General features: G+C 38.1%; 1 protein-coding gene across 6 annotated transcripts in view; it reads left to right on the forward strand.

Moving 5' to 3' along the window:
* The window catches only part of LOC6577922 (fasciclin-3), a 102,046-nt gene extending 76,592 nt beyond the window's left edge, over positions 1–25,454 (forward strand). Inside the window, exons 2-7 of one of the 6 annotated variants that reach the window (XM_002003817.4) lie at positions 14,405–14,722; positions 14,849–15,193; positions 15,934–16,368; positions 19,714–19,744; positions 24,154–24,517; positions 25,160–25,454. In XM_002003817.4, the coding sequence (XP_002003853.2) occupies positions 14,405–14,722; positions 14,849–15,193; positions 15,934–16,368; positions 19,714–19,744; positions 24,154–24,517; positions 25,160–25,363 (1,697 nt within the window). In that variant the 3' untranslated portion in view covers positions 25,364–25,454. Of the gene's footprint in view, positions 1–14,404; positions 14,723–14,848; positions 15,194–15,933; positions 16,369–18,391; positions 19,374–19,713; positions 19,745–21,195; positions 22,517–24,153; positions 24,518–24,927; positions 25,013–25,159 lie in introns of those variants that run through there. The other 5 variants (XM_032728714.2, XM_044009318.1, XM_015165901.3 and 2 more) reach the window with 5 other exon arrangements.
* The last annotated feature ends 1,816 nt before the right edge of the window (positions 25,455–27,270 follow it).

Consider the following 27,270-nt stretch of genomic DNA (forward strand, 5'->3'; position numbering starts at 1 on the left):
CTGCCATTGTCATTTGAAACAATTGTCGAACCCTTTTCGATAATTGTTTTTTCTTCTCAGCCTTTGCGGCTGGCAGCTTTACGTCCCATTGAATCACATGGCCTTTGGCGGGCTTATAAAAAATATGGCGAAAATATAAATATATATATATATATATATATATATATGTAGAGAGAGAGAGAGAGAGAGAGGGGCAAAGGCATAAAAGAGTTTGACATTTATAAGTGTATTTTCGACCTTAATTAAAATAAATGTATGTATATTGAATATGTGTGCTTAACACTGAAACAACACGGCATTAATAGTAGCTCGACACAAAGTGCAGCAGATGCGATATTAAATGACTGACGACTGTATATTTGCAGACTGCAAAGTGTTTTCACTTGTAGGCAATAACATCAGCAGCAGCAGCAGCAGCAGCAACAACAACAACAACGATGACATTAACACCACGAAATACAACATAATTGCAATTTAATGCAGTTTCACAGGCTATCAACGGGCTGTGAGAATGATTCGATACGTTCATTAATTAAAAGTACGTTTCCATCTCCATAAATCTCATTGTCTCTCTCTCTCTTTCCTCTCTGTCGCGCTGTCATCAGAACTTTTCAATTTGACAAGCTGTTTTTCAATCCACATCAAAAGAACAAAAACTAAGATCTCGCGCCTGTCCAACAAATCGCAACATTTATTAAAACTAAGGCCCCACCTCTGACGCCCCCTTTTAGGCATTGAAGCTTTTAATTAGAGCTGCCCTAGCAACCCCTACACCAGCCCTTCAGCCCACACCCCGTTTGGAGCTGAGCAAAAAACTTATTCCATCATCATAAATCTTGACACCGGCCCAAAGGTAGCCGAGCTGCCTGGCCTACAGGAGGAGGCGGCCAAGCGTGCGGGCTTGCTCCATAATTAGCCCTGTTCGTAGAGCAAACGGGAAGTAAGTCCCGCCCATCGCCCCTTCCGTCGGCTCCTGCACAGCACAACATAATTATGCAAAAGTGTGAAGCGCAGAGGAAAAAAACAAAAAACAAAAAAACAAAAAACACAAAAAGTGAGAAAAAAACACAAAGTTGACTAAGCAAACAGTTTCTGAGCTCAACTTTCGCAACATAATTCGTTATTTATGACTTCAATTATGTTTGCCCGTGGCCAACGCGCGCATACACACACACAGGCACATTCAGGTGCACACAGGTACACACCTACTTATACTCACACACATACACACACAGTGTGCAGGCTAAACGGGCGCAGTGAGACGCATTTAACCTGCAGGCGGCTGTCAGCTAAAGCGCCTCGTGGCATGCTACACATTTGTCGCCACCTTCAATTTAAGTAGACGCAGAAAGAGACAACTAGAGAGTTAGGGACAGAGAGAGAGAGAGAGAGAGAGAGAGAGAGAGAGAATGTGTGTAGAGATACTGAGCTAAGGTGCGGTCACCTTTCGCTTTTAATTAGACTTTCAACAAAGGTCCGAAAACAATGCCGCCTCTGCCCTCTTCAGCACCTGCCACGCCCTCCACCCATTCGAAGTGACAAACGACAGCCCACACCTGGGAGTACTGTGCACACACCATACTTATGATAAATGACACTGGGTGAAACTTTAGTGACCGTACTCGACTTGAGGCGAACGCCTTTAATCGCCTAATCGCATGTGTTCCGTAAATCAATTGCGCCTCGAATTGCGCCAGCCAGAAAATGCAAATTTAAACTCAGGGAATGCCACTATATTATGAAAAGTAGAGCGTGAAGAAAGCGGCAAATTCGCTTATAGCTCTTGAGATATTTTAGACTCGAAGAAATAAATATAAAATTAAATTAAAAAATTAATTTAATAAAATTAATATTATTTATTTAAAATAAATTGCAAAAAAATATATATATATATTTCAAAATATAATGGTCTGTTCTTTACAAATAAATAATGAAATTAATTATTATTAAGAAAAAAAAAAGTAGAATAAAGTGCAAGTAATTCTTTCAATTGATACTTCCTCATATCATGTTCCACATCATACATCATTAAATATTTTGGCTCCCCGATTTCGCATTGAAAACTGTCTTCTACATATATCTTTTTATTTAATGTACATTTGCCTCGCCATAAGCCCCAACTACTTTCTCCACAATAATGCCAACTCATTCCTTATGATTGACTGAGAAACATCTACAATTGAGTGATGGGAAATCAATGAAATTGAGGGGCAGCAATCGCATTTAACTAGCATTATATGAATTATTAAAGCTAATACGCTTTCAGGAAGAGATTTAACAGTTTTTATGATTGTCGGCTTTTGCTAATTAACAGTTATGTGCAACAACAACTGACGATTATGTCATCGTCTCTCATCAAATTATGCATAATGAATTGCATATAGTATAAATATAATTATAAAGGGTGTATACAAGCCCTTTTCAATGCGCATTAATGTCACAAAATATTTAATAGAGCTGCTAAATATATTTAATAATATCGTATTATTTGAGCGGACAGTTAATGCAAAAAAAAAAAAAATAAATAAAAATAAATAAAATACAAAAAAATATACATAAAACTTCAATTAGGCGAGCTTGTAAAAAATAAAATAAATGCAACAAATGCAAATAATAACAAGAACTAACCAAGTTAATTTCAATGTCATATAAAATGCCATCATGCTATCAGCTGATTAAAAATATATAAATATTATGCAAATGCAAATGAGCTTTGACTTTAATGTTATTATGCGCTGGGAAAGTAAAACACTTTTGGCGTACTTGAACCGAGGGCAGAGGTCGCAGCGCAATTGTCAAGCTGAGCCCAAGGCCGACCCATTGAGACACCCACGCTCAGATTGTAGACCTAATCACATTTATATAATCGTAGTTTTTATATATTTACCTCTTGACTTTCTATACAAAAAAAAAAAAAAAATACAAACTCGTATTTTAAGCACACTAAGCTCTAACCAGAAGCGGCTCACCTTGGGCTCTTGGCGCTTGTCCAATAGGCAGCCCGTCTAACTGCAACTGCAATGAAACCTTGAGCCAGCAACAGCAGCAGCCGTCAGCTTATTTTCCCACAAATCAGCGCTGTGAATGGTACAAAAATAAAAACAACACAAAACACGTTTCCCACTTTGCTTTGCGCAATTTGCATGCGAGTGAACAAAAAACAAAAAAAAGGTAGATACAAAAATATAGAAGAAAAACGAAGCCATGGACAGACGCGCGTTAACCTGTCTAACTATGCATATTCAATCGTTTCGTAAATTGCAGTTATTTAGTTGCAGTCTGGAAAGCATTTAAATAGCGACAAATATTGCATAAATTAAAATGAAATGCTGTTCCTGAAGTTCTTTGAGCTCTCACCTGCCCCGCCCCTCTTCTCTGCTGCCATCCTAGTCAAAGTTCAAGTTTTTCTTTACATTCGCTGCTGACACACGAGACGCAGCAAAAACTTGGCCAACTTCTTTAGCACTTTGTCAGATGTCGTGACGAAAGAGCAGAGCATAATACAAAAAAAGGTTCCAAAATTATTGTGGTGAGGCGAAGATGGAATACCCTAATGAATGCCTAGGAGATATATTTTGAAAGAAATAAAATATTTTATTTAATCTGGAATTATTTTGAAAAGTTGAAGGTGTATGTGTATATGATTTAAAAATATTCTTGTATTTTATAAATCTCAATGAAACTAAGCTGCTGGAGAAGAAGAAGAAAAAGAAAGGTTTACTTTGATAAAATTATGCAAGTTTTTAGTTTTAAGACTTTAAAAGCGCTAAATGCAAATGGGAAATGCTTAAGCAATGTTTCTTGGCTTTCCGGCTGTCAAGAACTGCTATTTTATATACATTATCATATATATTATAATATAAAATAATCATAAAACTCTTTAATTGTGTAAAACATTTGGAATAGTAAATCTAGCATCTGGAATAACAAGTCTACTTATCTCTCTCTCTTTGTTTCTCTATCCTCTCTTTTTTTTATGCGTTACACATAGCATGACACATTTCAAATACGCTTGGGAGGAATATAATAATTATATGTATATTTTCCGCATTTCTTTTGCATGACGTTCATAATGAAATTTGCACCGTGACCGAAATTTCCTGCAGACAGCAAAATTCTTGAGAACAAAATTATTAATAAAAAATATTTTCTAAATGTATATAACACAAAAGTGCGGCACATATGTGTCGCTTAAATTTACAGTTAATTCAAATTGTTTGGTGTCGGCTCATTACAAGTCGAGGCTGAGGCCCTCTATGAGTCAGTGGGCTAAGCAGCTGCTCTATAATCGCTTCAGCAGATCAGCGTAAAGTAAAATGCACAGTGGAAAGTTTTGGACTGGAGTTCAAAGACACTTTTTGCCATGACAGCCGTTAGTAATGCTTGAGTAAGCACCGTTAAGAAAAGAAAAAGCTTGATTACAAAATATGAATGAAATAAAACGAAAGAAATACTATACAAATTTCTTATAGTTTGCTGCGTTGTTGACTGCGATGACACATGCAAACAAAATTTCTTTTTGCACAGCACTTAAAGGTTGCGCAAAGAAAAAACATGCAAATATATATATACATATAAACATGCATATACATACTGTAGATATATATATAAATGAACATGAATATGTATATCTGTGCATATTAATTATGCAATTAAAATGCCGCAAGCATCTGCTGCACACACACACACACACACACACATAAGTGTTACAAAAGAAATGTGCCAACAATTTTGTCTTTAATTTGTATGCATGCCGCATTACGTTTAACACTTTTCTGCTCAATTGAAGTTAAGAATGTCATAAATAAATAAAATTGAACACAAAATTTGACTCATTTTTAATGCCACAAAGGAATTAGCCAGCAAGAGTGAAATATTTTCATATGAGACAATTTTATTCTGCCTAATGCTTTGACTTATAATAATATTTGGGTATTTAAATATTCAATAAGATTTGTGATGAACCAACTTAAGGCTAACTAAAGTGTGAAAATGATAAAATTGGATTTTTCTTTGATGCTGCAGCTGAATAGATATAATTGCATATGACGATTTGCAAAAAAAAAAAAAAAAAAAAAAACGAGAAAAGTAAAATAATTAATAAACGTAGTCGAAGTAATACCTACACAAATATACGTATATGTAACTTTATATATCTAAAGATCTTAAGCCAGTTTAATGTTGAACCCTTACCCTCTATAGCCTATATATTAAGAACATTTTCATTGCTTAATTCGCTTTAAAATGTTGAATGCTTTCAAAGCTTTTGTCTTTTGCTTCCTAATTTAATTCTAATGAATTTCGCAGAACCTTCTATCTAATTAAATAGCTCAAAAATCAGTTCAATCAATGACATGAATTTGTATGGAAACTTTCATAGCTTAACAGAATTTCAATAAATAAATAAATGAAATTTAATCACACTTGAAATAAAAATATGTAAATTTTCATGAAGCTTCAAAAGTTGTAATTTAAATTTGTAATTTTATTAATTATACTTAATTAAATATTAAAATTTGTGCACTCATCAAGCCCACGCTCCCACTCCCACGCCTCGGTTGCCCTGGAGTGCCCGCCCGAGGGCATGTGAACACCCGTTGGGATCAATAACCTGCGGCCAGACAAATTGTGCACAATATACCATATATATACATATATGTATATGTACACATATATATATAGAGTATTTCATTTCTGCTTTTTATATTGGTATTTGGCTTTCATTTAATTGTTAATACGCACTTGCAGCGGTAATTAATTGATTTGATTTTCGTTTCGAGTTTCGTTTGCGAAATGTGACGATACGCCAGCCATTTGTCAAACAAAAATTCTGTGCTCTGTGCAGTGCGTTGGCACATAAATTATGAGACCAGAAACCGCAGATCAATTTATTTTGTGGCCAGAAAAATGTTCTAGACATTTTCCCTTCCCTCCTGCAGCTCCCCCCTCTGAGCTAGTCAGTTCTGTCAACGTTGCGCCGCAAAAACAATTAAAACTAAGCCCAGACACATTTTACGAGCGTCGGCGACGGAGACGGCGACTACGTCTGGACTATTGGCCCGCCCCTCCCCGACCGCCTCGCAGCGATTGCCATTAACTTTATTTACCTTTTGGCGCTGATTTGGCTAACCATTTTTTTTTTTTCGTTTGCTTGTCTCTGTGTTTGCAGGTTTGATAAATGTTTTGCAAATAGCAGGCGACACTTGGCGTCCAGCCAAGCGACCTGAAAGTAGGCAACGTTTCTTTGCTCTCTATAAATTCCATTCGATTCTTTACGTTGTCGCTGCTTAGGTGCATTAATAACTTTCATGCTGTGTGCGCGTCGTAAAACCATTTCGAGCTCATATTCTTTACATTTTGTCTTCAATATTTAAAGAGCAAAAACTGAAATGTGTATGTATGTACATATATATGTATGTGAATCGAATAAAATTCAAGCCGAGCCCTGTCTGTGCTGCTCTCTTTTGCATAAGGCCGCCAGTGCGCAGAAGGCGCAACAGGACTGCCTCACCTGGCATAAGGTGCGGCCAGCTGGCGCGTGTATATAAAAATTATGTTAATGAACGCCTCGATAAGCCACACTCTGCCTCACAGTATATAGATATGTGTGTGGATGTGTGTGTATTTGCCAGCAAAGAGCAGGAGCTGGCTAAACTGTGCTCCATGTTGGCATACCTCGTGAACTGATTGTATTCCACATAATACAACTGCTTTGCTTTCAAGTATTCTAAATAATCTTAAAGCTCTTCGGGCACAATTTTACATACATAATTCCAGCCGACTTATTCGAGTTCTATTTTTAGGTCTGCTCTCATAAATAAATATTTTATCATATATTGATCAATCTGAATACCCTGTAAAACCGAAAACTGCGTTGCCTGACAGACTTACTTCACCTCCCCCATATAAGCATGCTAAAGCAGCTTTGGCTTACACACCTTACAGGGTATTCTAGTTGACAGCATTGACTTCTGCTCTGTGAACACATCCGCCCTGCCACATTTTGCGTGTGCGTGAGCTTCATGCATTAAATTATTAAATTAAAGGGGAAGCACGGGGCAATGGAATGAGTTGGAATGGGCCCTCGGGACCGGGTAACAGTTTTCTGCTGCCTGTCGCATAGCACGGGCAACCGTATTTCTTTGAAGCAAAACAAACAGAAACTGCTCCAAAAGGGTTTGAAACGAGTTCACACGTGCTAATATCGAATACATAAAATTCCCAGAAATTTATGACAGATTATTGTGTTAAACTACATGGAAATTATTCCTAGAATATGATATCAAGATTAAACACATATTTCAGCCAACTACAAATGCTTGAAAAATTAATCGGCTTAAAGACCTGTAAGCCCTAAAAGCTTTAACTCAAGTTCAAAGAACTGTGAAGAGCTCCAAGCTAAAGCCATTTGCATGAGTGTATTCATATTTATGTATGTTAGTCTTATGCCTGATTAGTAATATGTAAATTTATACTAACGCTCAAGTTTGATTGTGCCAAGATCTAAACTAGACCGCCTTGTGGCTAAGTGTAAAGGATTGTTCACTTCGACTTGAATGGGCAGGATTAAAACGCTTTCAAAATCGCAATAGTATATAATATATTTATCATGAATCGCACCTAGTCATACTTAATGCAAAACTTCATAGTGGAAAATTCAAGCAGGCGGCTGTACAATGGCTAAAACCGATTTGTGGGCCATGTGCAATTGCACTTCAAATGTGTGTGATTGTGTGAGCGTGTATGTGTTTAATATAAATAATGAGCCGAATTCGCTCCAAGTTATGCTCATTTTCGTGCTCAGTCACAACAACAACAACAACAACAAGAGCAACGACTCTCGGTCAAATGGTCTCTGAGCTGACGCATATTAATGTTCGCTCAGAAAACTAGCGCAATTAATTTGAAATATTCGTAATTGGGCAAAATACATTTAAATGCATGCAACAGCAACAACAAGAGCAGGCTCTCGCATTCTCTCTCTCACTCTCTCTCTCTCGCTCTCTCTCTCTCTCTCTCTCTCTTTCACTCTCGTATTATATATAAATCGGTTTTGCAGTTGTTGTGCTGTAAAATTTATGAGGAAAATGCACCGCAAAATTTATCACATGTCCGGCAAACAGAGTTTTGAATGGCAAATCGCTTATATATATGTATATATGTATGTATATACAGTATAGTATATACAACATATATTTATACGTATTTGCACATCTGTATATTTATATAATGAGTCAAGAGGTCCACATCCGAACTCAACACAGCTGGCAAACTTTGCGGTTTAGCCTCGTCTCTCCCACTTCCCAGTCAGTTCAATACGGTGTCTCCCCTTGTCCCTGCTCCTCACTCCGGTCATTGCATTGCATTAATTATGATAATAATTCTTGGGGCCTTAATAAGCATTTGGCATTCTGTGGCCACTTTGCTTGGCCTTCTGCCTAGTTGGAGCTATTCAAATATGCAAGCAGCTCGCCACTTGCAGTCAGCTCCAGTTGTTGTCGTAGCATTTGTTATTGTTGCTGTTATTCTTGTTGTAGTGCCACTTGACTGCATTGTCAGGTAATTATAATAAGACGCTTATAAGCTCATCGAAAACTTAAGTGCCAAGTGTAAGAAGTTGACTCTGCATAACAGCAGCCACAACAACAGCAACAACAACATCGGGCAACATCAGCAACAGCTCCAGAGTCTCTGATTCTCTGGCAGAGATACTTTGCCCCTTGCCTTTGTGTGTTTGGCATATTTTATAATAATTAACTGAAAGCTGTTCAAGTGGCTGCCAGCTGTATCTGCACACTAACACACACATACACACATATACACACACACAGGCACACAATTGTTGCCAGTGAAATGACAGAGAGCAGAGAAAAAAGTAGAAAGAACTTGGACAAGAGTTCAGCATTCGCAATAGACAACGTGGATGTTAACGAACAAGCCAATTAAAATAGATTTTGTGCAATTGTTAAACAAGCTCTTCCCTTGCTCTTTTACATAATTGCAATTGTTAATTGTTTAGTTTCTCGAAATTGAATTATTTAAACTGAAAGTAGAAGCTGAATTAAGACATCCTAGATATAAGGTGTTCGATCATTAATAGCTTTTATAATAGCATTCTGGCAAAACACTCTCTGATTTACAGAAAAAGAATGTTTGTGTAGATAGATAGACGCAAATCTAAGAATTTAAGTATTGTACTGGATTGTACTATCTGTATCTGTATCTGTATCTGTATCTGTATCTGTATCTGTATCTGTATCTGTATCTGTATCTGTATCTGTATCTGTATCTGTATCTGTATCTGTATCTGTATCTGTATCTATATCTGTATCTGTATCTGTATCTGTATCTGCATCTGTATCTGTATCTGTATCTGTATCTGTATCTGTATCTGTATCTGTATCTGTATCTGTATCTGTATCTGTATCTGTATCTGTATCTGTATCTGTATCTGTATCTGTATCTGTATCTGTATCTGTATCTGTATCTGTATCTGTATCTGTATCTGTATCTGTATCTGTATCTGTATCTGTATCTGTATCAGTATATGTATCTGTATCTGTATCTTTATCTGTATCTGTATCTGTATCTGTATCTGTATCTGTATCTGTATCTGTATCTGTATCTGTATCTGTATCTGTATCTGTATCTGTATCTGTATCTGTATCTGTATCTGTATCTGTATCTGTATCTGTATCTGTATCTGTATCTGTATCTGTATCTGTATCTGTATCTGTATCTGTATCTGTATCTGTATCTGTATCTGTATCTGTATCTGTATCTGTATCTGTATCTGTATCTGTATCAGTATATGTATCTGTATCTGTATCTTTATCTGTATCTGTATCTGCATCTGTATCTGTATCTGTATATGTTTCTGTATCTCAAAACCTAGTAAGATTTGATCCGAACTTATAAAAATCTAATTTAAACTAGAGGTCTGCATGAATGTATTCATTTAAAAAACCATAGTACTGTACAGTAGTAAAATGTTCTCAAAAATACTGTACTCATTATGTACTGTACAGTATATTCAACTGTCAATAGGCCTTTTGAATGCATCCATGGAGATGTCTATTTTAAACTCTAATTAGTTCAACTAACTCTACTGTTAAGACTTCCTTCTCTTGCCTCCTTCTAATTGGCATTCGACTGTTTCGATTGCTGCGCGCAACAGGAAACACTTCACGGGTTGATTAAACTCTTAGTGCCTGGGCAACTTTCACCTGGCCAAATGAAAATTACACTCAATACCGGTGGAAATTCGGCAATTTGGCGTCGTCTTTCACTTTTATAAAGGCCCAAGCCGGCGATTAGTGAAATGCAGTGCCCAATCATAGATGGCGCTGCGGTGCAACGATTGCCCTTACCAAATTCGAAAGCCAAGCCAAACTTGAGGCCTGTTTTCGATTGAGAGGAACAGACTGCAGACAGGGCTGGGTGCGGCTCACTTTTACCGTTGCCTGTGTGTGGCACGTGTGGCAAATGGCCGACACACTCGAGCTCTCTATAAGAGAGAGAGAGAGAGGGAGAGAAATAGAGACTTTTCGCAAGCTTTTGAGGCTGGCTTTGATAATTTGTCGCTTAACACTTTTCATTATCCGGCGCATAAATCAAACGTAATATTTAATAAATTTTGGTCACCTTGTACATAAAGCGTGATTCATACAGGCCATAAATAATGCTAATAATAAATAAAAGGAAAGCCAGAGACCGCGACCCGGCAATTTGATGTAACAACCAATCATTATTAATAGCCCAAGAAATTGCACACACGCCATGTTAGCCCGCATAGCAAAAAAACACGAAATAAAGAAATGGCAACGAGTTTTTGCGCTTTTTGCTTAATTCGTGGCCAAGAGTCAAGCTTAAGATGCGCGCACATAGATATCACATATCAGCTCCAGACTAGGATATAATCGCGCTTTCCTTGGCCATAAATCAACAATAATTATTAGTTTTTTTTTTCATCGATATTTATTTTGTTTGCTGTTGTTGTTGCTTTTTGTATTGCGCTGCAGGTGGAATCAACAACAATAACAACAACAATAATATATCGATAAGCCGCCGTTGATAAATTGAAAATTACGAAGGAAGACAACAATGCAGCATTATTTGCCCGAGTGCTCGCTCATGTCTTTCTATGCCACAGACATAAACATGACTCTATGGCCGCAATGTGTGGCTGATTCCTTTCTTTATACCCAAATTGCATGCTGACTTCTTGTGGCTTGCCACCCAGTCGGGCAGCCAGGCAGCCAGCCAAACAGACATTGCTCGCTGGATTTGGCTGATTCCTTTTGACCTGTGCAACCGAGAGAGAGAGGCGCACAGTGGGGCCAAGCCATGCTAAATTGTGTAGCAAATGAAGATAATAAAGATGGGTGTAATCTGTGCGAGGCATGAATAAAACATGGGCGACGCAACAGTGGAATCGAATGGGCAGAGATAAAAATATATATGGGAATATATACATATATCAGCTAGAGTTTGGCACAGATAATCCATTGAATCCATGTGCTTGCAATAAATTTAAAAAAAAAAAAAAAAAAAAAAAAAAAAAACAATTTTATTCCAACAGCTTTCACATTGAGCCTTGCCCCACTGTGCACTGATAGCTCGAATGGAGGAAGAAAAAAATGGTTGATGCGACTGCCCCGCGGGGCGGAAAATCAAATACTTGAACGTTATATTTAAGGAAAAATCACGTTTCACATAAAAGACGCTAACGTGGCCAAAGTCAAATGGAAACAATAGCCATGCAATAGGGGGCGTGCCGCGGGGCGTGCCACTTGGCCGCGATTGCCCGGCAATGGTCGGCAAGTTGATTTTATTGCGCTTTAAATTAAATATATTGTACAATTTATATAGAAAGAAAGTGAAGTGAAATGATTTTGTAACCACACACACACACACACACACACTAACACGTACAGCACGTATGAGAGGGAAATCAAAAACAAAAGAAAAAAAAAAAAAAAAAAAAACATACAAAACGGGAAAGCAACTTTTGCACATAGCATCAACTGAGCCATGACCACTGAACTGGACAGTGTCCGTCCGTCCATCTGTCCGTCCGTCTGTCCGTCCGGCAGCAGCCGCCGCTGGGTCTGGCTGGACCAAGGCGAAAACTGCAGACTTGGCATCAAATAAAGCACACATATTGTGAGAAAGAGTATGAGAGACACAGCGTGAGAGAGAGTGAGAGAGAGGGGTGTGGGGGTATATAGAACACGGGTAGAGACGACAAGATTCCACAGAAAAATGCAGTCAGCTCGAAAAACAGAAGAAACTAAATAAATAAATATCATGATGCGTTACAGGGTATACAAGGCGTGCATGGCTAGTCAGCGATAAAGGGAATTTTTAGTGAAATGATGGATAACAAATACCCCGCGTTTAACTTATTTAGTTATAAATAATATAAACATTTATATAACTTCATTCTATTACATATCATGTACACAGCATCATCATACCTCATCATCATCATACGCTGAGGCGAGGTTATTTTTTTTTTTTTTTTTGTCAAGGGTATGACTATGTTGCCAATCCATTCAGCATCCGTTTGCCATTGTCGCCATCATCTTTGTTTTCATAGCTGTGTCGTTGTGTGTGAGTGGGCTCATCCACAGCTGGGTGGCCGAGCATCGTCTGGCTGGGGTGTGGGAGCTGTCGACAAGTGCTGACGCTTGAAATTCTAGCTTCAAACTGAATATAAATTCAGCGATTTGGCTTATGTACAGAACTCTAAGTGGTTTCATTGCGCCGCAAGCTGAAGAGTGTGAAATAAAATAACAAAGAGTTATTGAATGAGACCGAGAGCAAAAATCACTCGCAACTCAATTGTCAACTGTCAACAGCAGTGCGCGGGGTGGGGTGGAGAGGGGAGAGGCAGTACAAACTGGGTCTTAAATTTCAGCCAGACTAACGGACCCAGCTGGCTGACCCGCTTTAAAGCCAAACAAATGCAAATATCAAAGACGAGCCCGATGCATTGGCAGCCGGCATGCAAAACAAGCATTGTTGCTGTTGTTGTTGTTGCTGTTTCCTGTCGTGCTGCGCCTGCTGGGAGAACGCGTGTGTGTGTGTGTGTGTGCGCCTGACCAAACAAAAGTCTTGGCAGGCCCGCACGTCAGCCAGACAGAGTCAGTCAAAAAGCCAAAAAGCGCAACGAAATTGAAATCAATGCATGCCCAGCTGCACACGGCTGGCCTTCACGCCGCTCCCCGCAACACGCCCCCAGCCTACACAGCCCTCCCCTTGTGGCCATCTCAGCAAACAGCTGCAACAGCAGCCGACTCATGTTTATGGCACATTTTGCAATTTTGCGGCTTTCATTTACAAAATTAGTTAGATTGGCATTGTGGCATGTCCAGGCAGAGCGAAAGAGAGAGAGGCAGAGGGGTAGGTGTCATGAGCGGATGGAGCATTATCCATTGCGGCAGTGTGAAAAACGAAGCCTATGCGGAAAAGCGCAAAAACAACAAATCAATCGATCAACAGCACAAAGAAGGGGAAAAAAAAGGAAATAGAAATGAAAACTTCAAGCCAAATTTGTTGGCAACAGTTGGATAAATGTTTTGCATACCTAGTTGAAGGGCAACGAATTGAGGAAAGTGAATTGGAATTGATAGGTATAGCAAAGAGCAGTATGGCTGGGGAAAACACAACTGAACGTGGGCCGAGAATAAACAAAAGCCAAAGCCACAAATGGAAGAGCTTAAAGAGCTGAAAGCAAAGAATAAACAGAATGCCATATTTGTAATATGCTCTGCTTGCTTCTGTTGGAAGAGCAGTTGGACTCACGGCAGAGTTAAATGTAATTAAGCAGAATGCGTTTTCAGGAGCAGCTGAAACAGTTTAGAGAAAACTTTTCATGTTGCTAAATCATTTCATTTGTAAGTTGGCAAATCGCTTCAACATCTCAATTGGCAGCAGCAAAAAAAGAAGAAGAAAAAATGACTCGAAGAGAACTTTTGCAAATGCCATTGCAGTTAAGTCCTCCACAGAGACAGGGAGAGAGGAAGATAGAGAGGGGGGAGGCATTTGAAAACTGTTTGCCAAGAAAAAAGCTGGCGTAATTGAAACTTAATGAGCAGAGACAGCAACCGCAGCAGCCACATGCCTATTTGAGGCGCAGAGTCATGTCGAGCTGTTGTAACTGAAGATACTCTGCGTATCTTAGAGATGCAAACGTGCAAGTGTCTGAGCGTGGCTGAGCCCAGGCATTGGGCAAGCGTTACTTTATTATTATTTCATTTTATATATGCATTTATATACCTTTTTATCTTTAAGCCATAAAATACCAGTTAACAGACACAAGATACTTTTGTTGCATAACAACAAAGTCTGAACAATGGCCATTCATTTAACTGACTTTTTTTCCCATTTCGCTTTTCAGATGCGCTCAGCTTTGGCCAGGTGAACGTGGAGCCCAACACAGCGCTGCTCAACGAGGGCGATCGCACCGAGCTGCTCTGCCGCTATGGACGCGCCATCAACTACTGCCGCATCGAGATACCCGGCGAGCAGAAGGTGCTCAATTTGTCGCCCAACTGGAGCAAGACGCCCGGATTTACCTACTACGGCTCCGGCCTGAATGCCGGCCAGTGCGGCGTCAGCATTGAGCGAGTCAAGGCCAGCAACAATGGCCAGGTCAAGTGCAGTCTGGGCGTCGAGGGCGAGGAGCTCTCCGGCACCATAGATCTGGTTGTGGCATGTAAGTTAACCGCATATCCATTTCATATTGCTCAACTCTCACTCAAGCCCAATTGATTCCCAATTGTTAGGCCGTTAACCTCCACCAACAGCTCATTCATTCCCCTTTTTTTCGACTCCTTTGCAGTGCGCCCGCAGCAGCCCATTATTGAGCTCATCTCTAAGCCTAATCGCGATGGCTTCTTCTCGGAGAACACCGAATTCCACGCCCGTTGCAGTGTGCGCGACGGCCGTCCGGCTGCCAACATTTCCTGGTACATCGACAACATGCCCGCCAACAAGCGCACCAGTCCGCTGCAGGTTGTGGCCACGCCCACCCACGATAATGTCGAGCTGTCCACCTCAGTGCAGGACATCCAATGGCCATTGACAGCGGATGACAGCAATCGCAAATTGGTCTGCCGTTCACATCATCAAACCGATCGCGAGAGTGTCCCGCCCCAGGAGGCCGCCTACATCATCAACGTGCGATGTGAGTAGCTGCAAGGGACTGGGGTATATAGCATAGATGCCATAAATAGTTGATATTTATGTGTAGAGAGTTAGAGTCTCATCTGAAGAACATACATATAATCTGTTGATCGATTTATATCAATTTATATTCAAGTTCTTAAAACAAATACTAGAGATAATAGAGAGGAAATTCTTGTTTCTTTTGGGAGAGTAGAATACCCTTCAATATTTATTTGAACACGGTATAATATCTCTGTTCTATCTTTACAAAAGCTTTAACTTTTTGAGGTTACAATCCATTTTCCTATATAAATTTAGAGTATAAAATACGGTCTACTCTATTTTTTCGAGGCTACAATACCCTTTACTATATCAATTTAGAGAGTAGAATACTCCACTCCATCAGGCTTGAATAGCCTCTATTTTATCTTCATAAAGAGTAGAATAATATATAATATATCATTTAGATATACAGCAATATATTTTATAGACGGCACGACACCCTCCACTACGTACAGATGTATAGAATATCATTTTTGATACCCACAAGTATTACAACCGATATCCTTAAAGGGTATAGTCGCCTATAGACTAACATTTGAGTCTAGTCCAGCAACATCTGCTGTATCTAACACCATCTGCTCTATCAGCACCGCCTGCTCTACCTTTATAGAGGGCATTGCAATATGCAGCTTAAACTTTTGATTATTTCTATCAACGAATTGATTAAACTGAATATTCCCCCGTTCCGTTCCACAGATGCGCCCGTTCATCAGCCAGAGGCATCGGTCTATGGACTCTACTTGGAGCACACCGCCATTGTGAATATTACGATTCGTGCCAGCCCGCCGCCAACTATTGAGTGGAACATCGATGGCACCATTGTCTCGCAGGGCCGCACCGAGGGACGCTATTCGGCCTATGAGCCGCAGTATGTGGGCAATGACGAGTACAATGTGACCCTGGCCATTGCCGGCCTCACGCTGGAGGACACGACCAAAACGTACAATCTGCGCGCCAGCAACGAGCTGGGCACCACCGACTACCATGTGCGCATCAGTTCGTCGAGCAAGCCGCCCAGCAGCAGCTTGGATGTGGCTGCCATTGTGGGCATCGTTGTGGCTGTTGCTGTTCTAGTCCTGATTGTGCTGCTCATCCTGTTTGCGCGCGCCACCGGCAGATGGTGCTTTGGCGGTAAGTAACCAGAGCTGGTTGCTTCCTCTACCTCGCTCTTTCTCTCTCTGTCTCCCGCTCTCTCTTGTTCTCTCTATCTCTCTCCCTTCCTGGGGCTTTCATCACATTTTATTTGTGCGCGGTTGCCCTTGCCCCAGCCCCCTATCATCATGATCATCATCATTATGAGCATCATCATCATCATCCATGTACTCGCATCATTGTAGACAACATGCCATCATCATCAGCTATGCTAACAATCATTTCGGGCCCTCAAAACCTACCCCAAGCCATTCGGCCATCGCTCATCTCATCCAGCACATGTGTGTGGGCGTGGGCGTGGCAGCCATCGCCACAGCCAGTTGCTAACTTTTAACTCATTGTGCGGCTTTTAAATTTTAATTAGCGTCGAGTTGCAGCCTGGCAGTGGCAGCAACTCACGCAGCCTTAAAAACTCATCTAATTAAACATACTTTTCATATTTGAATTCTTTTATATTTTGGTCCTTTTTTCCCTTTTATTTTTCTGTACTTCACTTGACTTTTGGGCGGCTTGCTCCTTGCTTCACTTTCTAAATTTGTTGGCTGATGCTGCGGGCGGAAATTAAGGGATTGTGACAGATTCTTTAGATGTATCTCGAGATGCTTAAAAAAAAAAAAAAACATAATTAGCATTAAATGCTAAGAAAACAAAATACGGAGAGGCCATCAAGCAACTAGTGAGAAATTTGTACAAAAGAGAAAGAGAAGTACATGCGACTTGTAGTCGATTGGCATGTGGATACTGATGATGTATTAGATGATGAGAGTCTATTATGAGAATAAGAATGAGCATTAGATGACTTCTCTTCTCTAAAGATAAAACTTGTAGCTAAATGAAGGTGAAATTGATTGAGCTAGAGTCCAGTGGAAGTCGTTTTATATACATGAGATTATGGTGATTCAAGCAAAGGTATAATATAACCTGCAAGTCAAACTAATATGCTCTATACTTTCCGAACTAGTTAAATTTTCCGATTTAAGAATTTGGAAAAAATATATGTAGGTATATTTGCATATGTAAAAATCACATTTTTAAGTTGAATTTTAACAAATTTTCATCAGCAATATACAAATACATATTATTAATTGTTCTTTAAAATGTGTTGTTACTAGAATCTCAATTATACATACATTAAAAAAAAATAAAAATAAAAAAAAAACTTTTATATATATTATATTTATATATATGTATATATATATAAATGCATCTTTGATAAAAATGTTGAAAAATTGTACAGTAACAAAAGTAACAAAAGCCCAAAATGTCCATTATCAATCGGTTTAGGCTATAAAAAGTGAACAAAGCCCCTATTAAATACCTATAAAAGTGCTGTTTATACACGAGGCCAACACACACTGACACACACACTTACACAGCTTATAAGAAATATCTTTCTCAAGCCGCAGCATGTTAATAATAAATACAAAACAAAAGCCAAACAACATTTGAATATCATTTTATTATCCATTTTTTAAATGTATTTAGCATATAAAAAGAAACAAAACCAAAAAACACAAAAAAACACAATTGTTAAACTAAACAAAAAAAAAAACCTGTATAAATAATTTAGCAAACACACAAATACTCTGCCTTAAAAAATGTCTACAAATGACAACAACAAGAAGAGCTAACATAAGAGACGCTTCACAATTATTAATTACAACCATTTTTGTTATATCTAAATTTAAATTAAATTTACTTTGCTTTTCTAATTTTAATTTCTATGTGTTTCCAATTTCTGTCGATGAAAATTCGATTCTGGTTTTTGCTTATCTCTGTTTCACTTTTAACTTTAGTTTTCAACTCTTTTTTTTTTTACTGTAACTTTTTCTTTCGCTACTCTGTTGCTTTACTTGGTAAATGGACTAACCCCACACACGTTCTTTTAGCTTTGGCTCAAACCGACTAAACTGGTTCAAAGGTTGGCCCAAAATGGTTGTGTCAAGCCGTCAGAGCTCGCTCGTCGCTAAATGTTAGTTCTTGTTGTTCGTTGTTCTTGCAGGCGCCACACTTAATACGGATCTCGGTCCCGATTCGGAGGCCCAGATCCATCCCGATCAGCTGGACGACGAACTCCATGGCCAAGACAATGGCGATGAGCACATCGACACCACGCAGCAATCAGAGGAAGCCACGCCCCCAGTCACTGACAAACTGGAGGCGCAGAAGAAAGCCGACCTGAAGAAGAGCGCCGCAGCGACCGCCGCTGCCGTAATCGCGGCCGGAAACGGCCAACAGAGCGGCGCCGATGCACCCAAGCCGCCAAACACGTCCGTTTGAGCCCAGTGAGAGATCGCTCGGTCAGCTGTGCGCATTTAGCCTCTGCTCTAAGCAAACAAAACACCTAAAGATACCTTAAACAAAACCACAAAAGAACGCTCTCTATTCCGCTCAGAAATCTCAAAGGCGCACAAATTATGAAACGAAAAATCAAAATATACAAAATACAAAACTAAAACTGAAAATGAAAATGAAAATAGAAGAAGAAGAACCTTAAGTTGGCCAAGTATTTTGATAAGCTGTGGCACAACCTGTGCCGTTCTCTCTTAAGTTAAGGTTAACAAATCTCGAATTGATCAGGAATCTCGCAACTTTGATAAACCCGTCCGCGCTCAGAATATAGATATATATATTTATCTATATATTTACATACATATTTTCCACCTTTATCATATTATATATACATACACATATGTAAATCACAAATTGTATTTTGTAACATAATTTTTCACATTTGTTTTATATGATTTTTTTGCCAGCAATTAATTTATTTTAAGCTCCGACCTGCCAGCATTTTGCATTTTGTTTCTCCAATACACAAATTTTTATTAGCCTGCTCCACTTATTAGTTAATAAAAGCAAAATATATATATATATTATGCATATGCTATAAATAAAACCTGGCTTGAATAATTAGATGAGACGTACATAAATTAGAAATAGTTGTAAATCCTAAACAAATTGGCTAAAACAAACACAAACGGTACATAAAACATAAATAATAATAATTATAAATTGCTCACACTTAGTAGTTTGTATAAGCAAATGAAAACAAAACATCTATATACATTTATTTTTAAAGTTAACAATAAAGTGTGTTTTTATTTAAATAATCAACAAACTGGCTTCATTTAGCTTTACTCTCTAGAGCATTGGGGTTGGTTGATGATGGCGGGGCTTCCCTTCTGACCCATTTACGCTACATAAATTCCATTTTTATATCAATCAATTCCAAATTTCAATCAATCAATTCCAAATCAATTTCCAAATTATTATTGTTATATATATTTTAATACAATCTTCTTCTCTTATATATTTCCACAGGTAAATCCATTAAGACGCCCACAAACGAAACGTAAGTACTCAAACCAGATCCTCAGAGCAACTGTCAAAATTCAAGTTCAATGTGCAACGGGACCAGGTCATTGCTATAAAGTCATCAAATAACTCCACCTAACTGGACAAACCATCCAACTAACCCATTGTAACGGTATCTGTTCTTTGCATCCACTGTTCTTAGATCAATTTTCATTCAGCTTTCTGCATGAATCTTGTTGCATGTGCTTCTTCTTATAGCTATTCAAGCGACTCATTTTAGTTAGTTTGTCTACCTAATTTGTTTTTCATATTTACAATTTACATTAACAAGCGCTGCTATATAGTATTAGTCATCATCATTATCATCGTGATTATCATTATTATCATTATCTTTAGGCAAGCTCAAAGTGTTCATATACAAAATTTAGCCAGCGTTTAACCTAAGCACATGCATACACACATACATACACACGTACACACATACATATTATAATATACATTCTTAATTTCCACTGGCAATTCTTGAAAAGCAAAAAAAGAAAAGGTAAACAGTTATATATATCATAGGTAAACATTTAAGCTAAAGCAAAACAAAATAAAACTAAATAAATAAATACGGTACTTTTTTGTATGTTTGAAAACATTTTCAAATTCAAAAATTTGAAATGCAATTATTTTGATTGTCAGTGGAAAATGCATACACAACAACAACAACAACAACTAAAACCCTACAAACTAAAACAGAATATTTTACTAAATATATATTGTCGAAAAAAATATAAAATAAAATAAAGTTGTGTTTAGTCTCATTTTTGTTGCGTGACGCTGTCTCTTGTCTTTTTCAAAATTGAAATCAAATCAAAATCACTTTGCTATACAAATTTCACGCTGGCACACACACACACACACACTCACACGCAGACATTCACCTACACACACAAACACACTCAACACACTCACACACACACTGCTCGCTCGTTCGCTCGCCTCGCCTCGCCTCGCCTCGTCCACCAAAAAATGCTCCCTAGTCGTACTAGTTGCAGTCTGTCCATCTCTTCCTCTCTCTCTCGCTCTGCCTCTCTCTCTCTCTCTCTCTTTCTACCACTATTCACTGTGCCGTTCCGCAAAAAAGCAACAACAACAACAATTTAATATGCATATACTAAAACGTCAAGTCGCTGTCCAAGCCATATCAAAAAAAAAAAAAAAAAAAAAAAAACCAAATGCAAACAAAATCAACAATTGAAACTGTCCATTTCGCAAATGCATCTCAAATACAACAACAACAACAACAACCACACAATTTCCCATTGTACTTATTTTATGTACTTTCATATGGACAACAACATAACATCCACCAAAAACTAAACTGTCCAAATAAATTCAAAACTGTCAAAAATTTGTTGTTCTGCCCCAAAAACAAACATTGAAACCACTGAACCACTCAACCACTCAACCACACCAAACGTTCGCGGACTCCATTTGCAGCGAGAAGCAGCTCGATTCCGGCGATGCAGCGCATCATGGCCAAAATGTGGCGCTGCTGGAGACGCCCAACGGCATCACGCTTCTAGGCGCCAGTAAAACGCGCGAGGCGAATGGAAATGGCCGTGGCAATGGCAATGGTAATGGGCGTGGCAATGGGCATGGGCAGAATCATGAACGCTTCTCGGTGGAGCGACGCGTTCACGACGAAGATGATTCATTTGAGTATGGCACGGATCGGGAGAGCAGCGTCTATAATCCAACCACAAAGCCGCTGCGTAATGCGCCAATGGGTCAGGCAGCGGGGGCAGCGACTCCGGACAGCGATACGGATACGGATCTGTTGCAGCGCGGCAATCAGCTGGGCATACCCGAGTCACGTTTTTCACGCTGGCTGCCCAAGGATCAGCGTGAGCTGCTCGAGAAGCAGGCTAAGCTGCTCTCAGGACGCAGTCAGGCGGTGGCAAAGGCAGCGCCGCCAGCCACGCCCCCAAAGCCAAACAAACATCCACAGGCAACAACAACGGCAACAACGACAACAACTCCAGCTCCAGCAGCACAGACGACAACGACAACGACGACGATGACAACGCCGATGATGACGACACCAAGGCTGCCACAGGAAACGGAAATTTAAATGTGTGTGTGTCTGTGTGTAAACATGTGTTTAGGTACAGGAAATGCCACAAAATTGAAGTCTAGAATTTCTAATTTATTTAGTTCACAATGCCGTTGCATAGCAGCGAGCTATGCAACTCGACAGGCTAAACGAAACTCATGACAGCTTCATTCACACACACACACAAAGACACACTCACACATATACGAAATCTTGACATAGTTAAGAATATTCACCAAAAAACAAACAAAAACAAAAACAAAAAACAGCATGAAATTTAAACATGAAATTAAGAATTTTTCGAATATGTATGTAATCAAGAGAGTTGCATGGCCAAGTCTGAGCGTCAAAAAGCTAAATGTTACGTCACTCAAGCAGCAACAAACCAAGAGAAAAGCGAAATGCGAAAATGCAATCGATTTGATTTCATATTTTGTTTCACTTTACTCAAGTATTTATTTGGAACAAAGCTAAATAGTGTGTTCAACTTAAGCTGTGCCCACTGTACTTTATATATATTTAGTCTTTCACTTCCTTAAGAACCAAAACATATTTTCCTTTATTGCAATTGTATTAATTTCTTTTTCATTTCGTAATTAAAACATTTAACATAAGTTTACGAGTTGAACAAGTAGTTAAGGTTGCAGACGAAATGAAATTATTTATTAAGTTGTAGTTAGTTGACTTTTTTAATAAGGTTGTTCTTTATTTTATAACTTATATATATACATATATACAATATATATATATTTTTAATAAATTAACAAAAGCAAAACATAAAACTGAATAAATGCCTGCGTGTGTGTGTGCGTGTGTTTCATGGTTTCAGGGATATTTCAAATGCTATTTATTTTATGTTTTTTTCCAACTATTTTTTTTTAACTTTTTATAACTAAGCACAGTATAACATTTGTTTTCGTATGGAAATTGCATAATATTGGATTTGTAGAAGCTGCGTGCTTCACATTTCCAATATGGTTGGCCGCATAGAGAACACGTGCCGCAGTTCAACTACCCACACACACACAGACGCAGACACACACTCACACTCTCACAAACATCAATAGTTTTTAATAGCTATTTGCAACTGAGCAAACACGCAGCCAGACGACTGCCAGACATTCAAATGAGCCAACAAATTATTTATAGAATATATATGGATACACTTGACGTGTGCTGCACGTCTGTGTGCTAATGTGAGTGTGTATGCGTGTGTGTGTGTGTGTGTGTGTGTGTGGCAAACAAATTATGCGACCAACTAGAAGCTATCAGCTAACTGGCATCTGAGTAGCCTCAGCTTTGAAGGTCGATTGCAAACAAGTTGAGCAGAGGTCAATGGTAAAGCTGAAGCCAAAAAGTTTTCAAGGCAGATTATCAGGACCCAGAGTTTTGGATACTAACATGTGCTTGAAAGAGAGAGCAGCTTTAGCAACTTGGTAACTTAAAAATATTCGATTTTCAAGTCTAGCGAACTTTAAGAGTTATTTGATTTCAGTCAAAAGTTTATTCACTAAATAATAATAAAAAAGGAAATTGATTTGAAGGCGTTTCTTACTTTTCAGTTGAAAAGTTAAGAGTATAGATGGAGCTCGTACTGACAAAAAATATGCAATAGCCACAAAAACTATCATAAGGATCTCAAAGATCTTTTATATATTCAAATTTGTATAAATGATAAAAAAAACTAATTTTTTTGCGATTTTTTTTTCAATCCAAATTGAGTTGATTTATTGGCAGCATTTCTTTAAATTCGATTTCTAGCTCTAAAAATCCCCAGTTCGTCTCAAACTCTGCCCCCGTAGACCCAGCCGAAGCAATTTAACAGATGCCGCTCCACAGACAACCAAAGTTCGCATTCCTTAATCCATTCTCTTTTCGTAACTTTTCCTTGAGCGACCATCCAATTAATTGCAATCCAAGACAACAAATTTTTTAAGTAGTTAAAGATTTTGGTTTAATCGGCTGCCACACAGCAAATAACAGTTACCGCCGCACAAGCTGAAGCCACTAACTAACCCAATGCCAATGGAGCCAGACGGAAAGCCCAAATACTCTCTCTAACCCAAAGCGCACACAAACAAACACACCTTCTATCTAACCCACGACTAATACCGCTTGTTGGGGCCAGCCAGCGCTCTGCTATGCTATACGATACTATACTGTACTGTCTGTTAATCTTACTAATGTCCCGGCTGCACGGCAAACAATTATTTTTGACACATTTAATAAGTAGCCCCAAAGAACTCACAACAACAACAACAACAACTACAATAATATTAATAATAATAATTACAACAACAACGAAACGGCAATCCCTTAACCACAATTGAAACCAAAAACAGCAGCGACACCGAAAGCGCCGACATAAAAGCCACCTCCACCTCAACCGCCACGGCAACAACAACAGCAACGACTACAGGAGCCGGAGCCGGAGCAGGAGCAGGCGCTGGCATTGGATCCGAGGATTTGGGCCACAATGGCAACGACCAGGAGGCGCCGGCCGGCAAGAAGGCCAAGCGCCTGCCAGCCTTTGCCGTTGCCATTTTAAAGCGCTTCAATGAGAAGGATGCCGGCAAGAAGGATGCCAAGGATAACAATGGTGAGCCGTTGACAACGGCGACAGGCGCAAATGACAACGACAACAATACAACAACAGCAGCAGGGCCAACAGCAACAACAATCGATGGCAATGACAATGAACCAAAGGTATACAAAAACTGAACCAGTCCTTGAATAGACCACCACACAAAACTCTCACTCTATCTCTGTCTCCCTCTCTCTGTTGTCTCTTACTATGCGTGCTTGTGTGCGTGTGTGTGTGCGTGTGTCTCTACACCATTTAGCTTAGCATAATATTTGTAGGCCAAATATATAAATATATATATACAAAATATATTGATTTATGATTTTCTATAATCACAAATTTTTTGCTATTTACTCTCTTTTTCTCTCTCTCTATTGCTCTCTCTTTTTGGCTGCTACACAATTTTTTGCCTTATTATATATTTATTGCTTTTTTTTTTGTAATTTCGTCGTGTTGATAACGCATGCAAAAAATTTGTGTAACTTGTGTAAATACTCGATCTATATAATCTATCGATATATGCTATATAAAGGCTATAGTTTGGCAGAGCACTTCACCCGTGTGGACTTTTAAATAAAAAAAAAAAGCAAAGCAAATAAGAACACGTAGAGCAGCAATAAAAAAAAAAGGTATCACAATTTGCCCTTCCACCAAAATGAAAAATAAATCAATTAAAATGTATAAAAATATGGTTTAATTTATAATTTAAAAAATTTTATTTTTCTACATTGCATATTAATGGAATTTTATTTTACTATCCACAGCAAGACAAACAACTCGTCTATGCTGAACTTGTACTAAAGCCCGCCCAGGAGAAGACGACAGCTGCAATAACAACAACAGCAACAACAGCAGCAGCAACACCAGCAAACACAGCAACAACAACAACAAGCGCAGATGCAGCTGCCAAAAATGCAACAGAATATGCCGAAATAGTCTATGTGCAGAAGGGCGATGGCAAGAAATAAAAATACTCTACAAATGCCCAATGAGGCTGTAACAACTGCAGCTACAACAAGAGCAACAACAACAGCAACAGCAACACAAAATCAACAACATTTGATAGAAATAAAAATAAATATATATATTGTGAGCTACAACAAAATACAAAACAAAAAGAAAAAACACAACAACCCAATGCAAAAACATAAAATAATAATTTAAAATAAAAACAAAATATGAATTATAAGTGTGGTTTTTCAAAAACTTCATTGAATGTGTGTACTAAAAATAAAACAAAAATCTTTAAGCTAATTACAAGACAAAGAGTAATAAATGTGTTAAAAAAAAAAAAAAAATACAAAACTAAAAAAAAATACATTTTTCCACATACATAAATATATAATAATTAAAAAAAAAAAAAAAGATACGCACAGCTAAATCCATACACAGTCCCACACACACCTAAATAAAATTTACAACAAAAAACTAAAACAAGCATAAAATTAAAAAGAAAATAAATAAAAATAAAAATAAATTAAATATACATAGGTAAAACACAAATAAGAAAAAAATATAATAAAAATTATGAAATGAAAACCTTAAAAAAACATTTGAAAATCTCAATTATTTACATAAATGTCTCGCAATTAAGCTAAATGTAATTTAAGCCAAGAAAAATATGCAACAGCAAAAACCCCAGAAAAATATATTATTATTTATTATAAACGATTTTTTATACAAAACGATAGATTCTTTTGAACAACTTTTTGATAAACGTTTAAAAAAAAATAAATAAATAAAAAAACAAAAACACAATTTGAGCAGCCAGAGTAAAGCATTTAATACAGAGAAACACGAAAAGCTTAATTTATTAATATTCGTAATCGATAAATATCGATCATTCTCGAATCTCCACGAAGGCGCAACAAAAGTGTAACCGAAAGTATTTTACGCTCATTTTCATTCACATTTTCCAATCGAATTCTAGCAGACATGATTATGTTATTAATTTAATTATACAAAAAAAAAAAAAAAAATGTATTCTATGATTATGATAATTATTATGTCTAATTTAAGCGCAGCACTAATTACAATTATATATATACCTTGATTATTGATTTTTTTACATTGTAAATTATAATTTGTATAAAGTTAAGCCGAGTAACTTTTTTGAATAAAATTCTTTACCATAAAACTATGTCGAGTATCTCTCCTATTCTCTCCTCTTGCTAAGCATTTGCAGGGCATACTTAGCGATAATCCGGAATTGTTATCCTGCCAGTGGCATAGTAGACGACAATAGAACATGGGCGAGTAGCGAAAGGCATGCATTTGATATGTCTCAACAAAAGGAGGCCCAGACAGCGCTCGCGGTCGTATACTTAATTTCTATTATCATGCACTCCATATGCTATCTACCATGTCAGTGTGTGTGTGTGCGCGTGTGTGTTCGTGCTTTCGCTGTTTTCGAGTGCTTTAAGCCACAATGCAAAGCAGAAACTGAGAGCATTTTATTTGTTTAATTAAAACTACAAATTTGATGACAACAGCTGCAGGTACAACAACAACAGCAATAAATATAACAACTAAACCAACTATATGAATTATTTGACTGGCAATGAAATGTAAAATCTACGAGTAAGTAAATTGAAATGGAAATCGAGTTTATGGCACAAACATGGAAATTTCATGTCTGCTGCAGTCACGTAATTGAATGCAAGAAAAACCACATTTGAAATTTGCAAATTTGCAATTCCAGCATGTGTGCGTGTATATATATATATATATATACACATGTGTGTGTGTAAGGCGAGCTCGCCTTGGCTTACTTTGATTTAAGACTTAAGCTGGTGAGCCAAATGCCCAGGACAATTGCAATTACAAACAAGTTAGCCAACTTGAGTGTAAACGACTGCAATATGCTCTACATATA

The sequence above is a fragment of the Drosophila mojavensis genome, unplaced genomic scaffold, assembly GCF_018153725.1.
Source record: "Drosophila mojavensis isolate 15081-1352.22 unplaced genomic scaffold, ASM1815372v1 contig_49, whole genome shotgun sequence".
NCBI lineage: Eukaryota > Metazoa > Arthropoda > Insecta > Diptera > Drosophilidae > Drosophila > Drosophila mojavensis.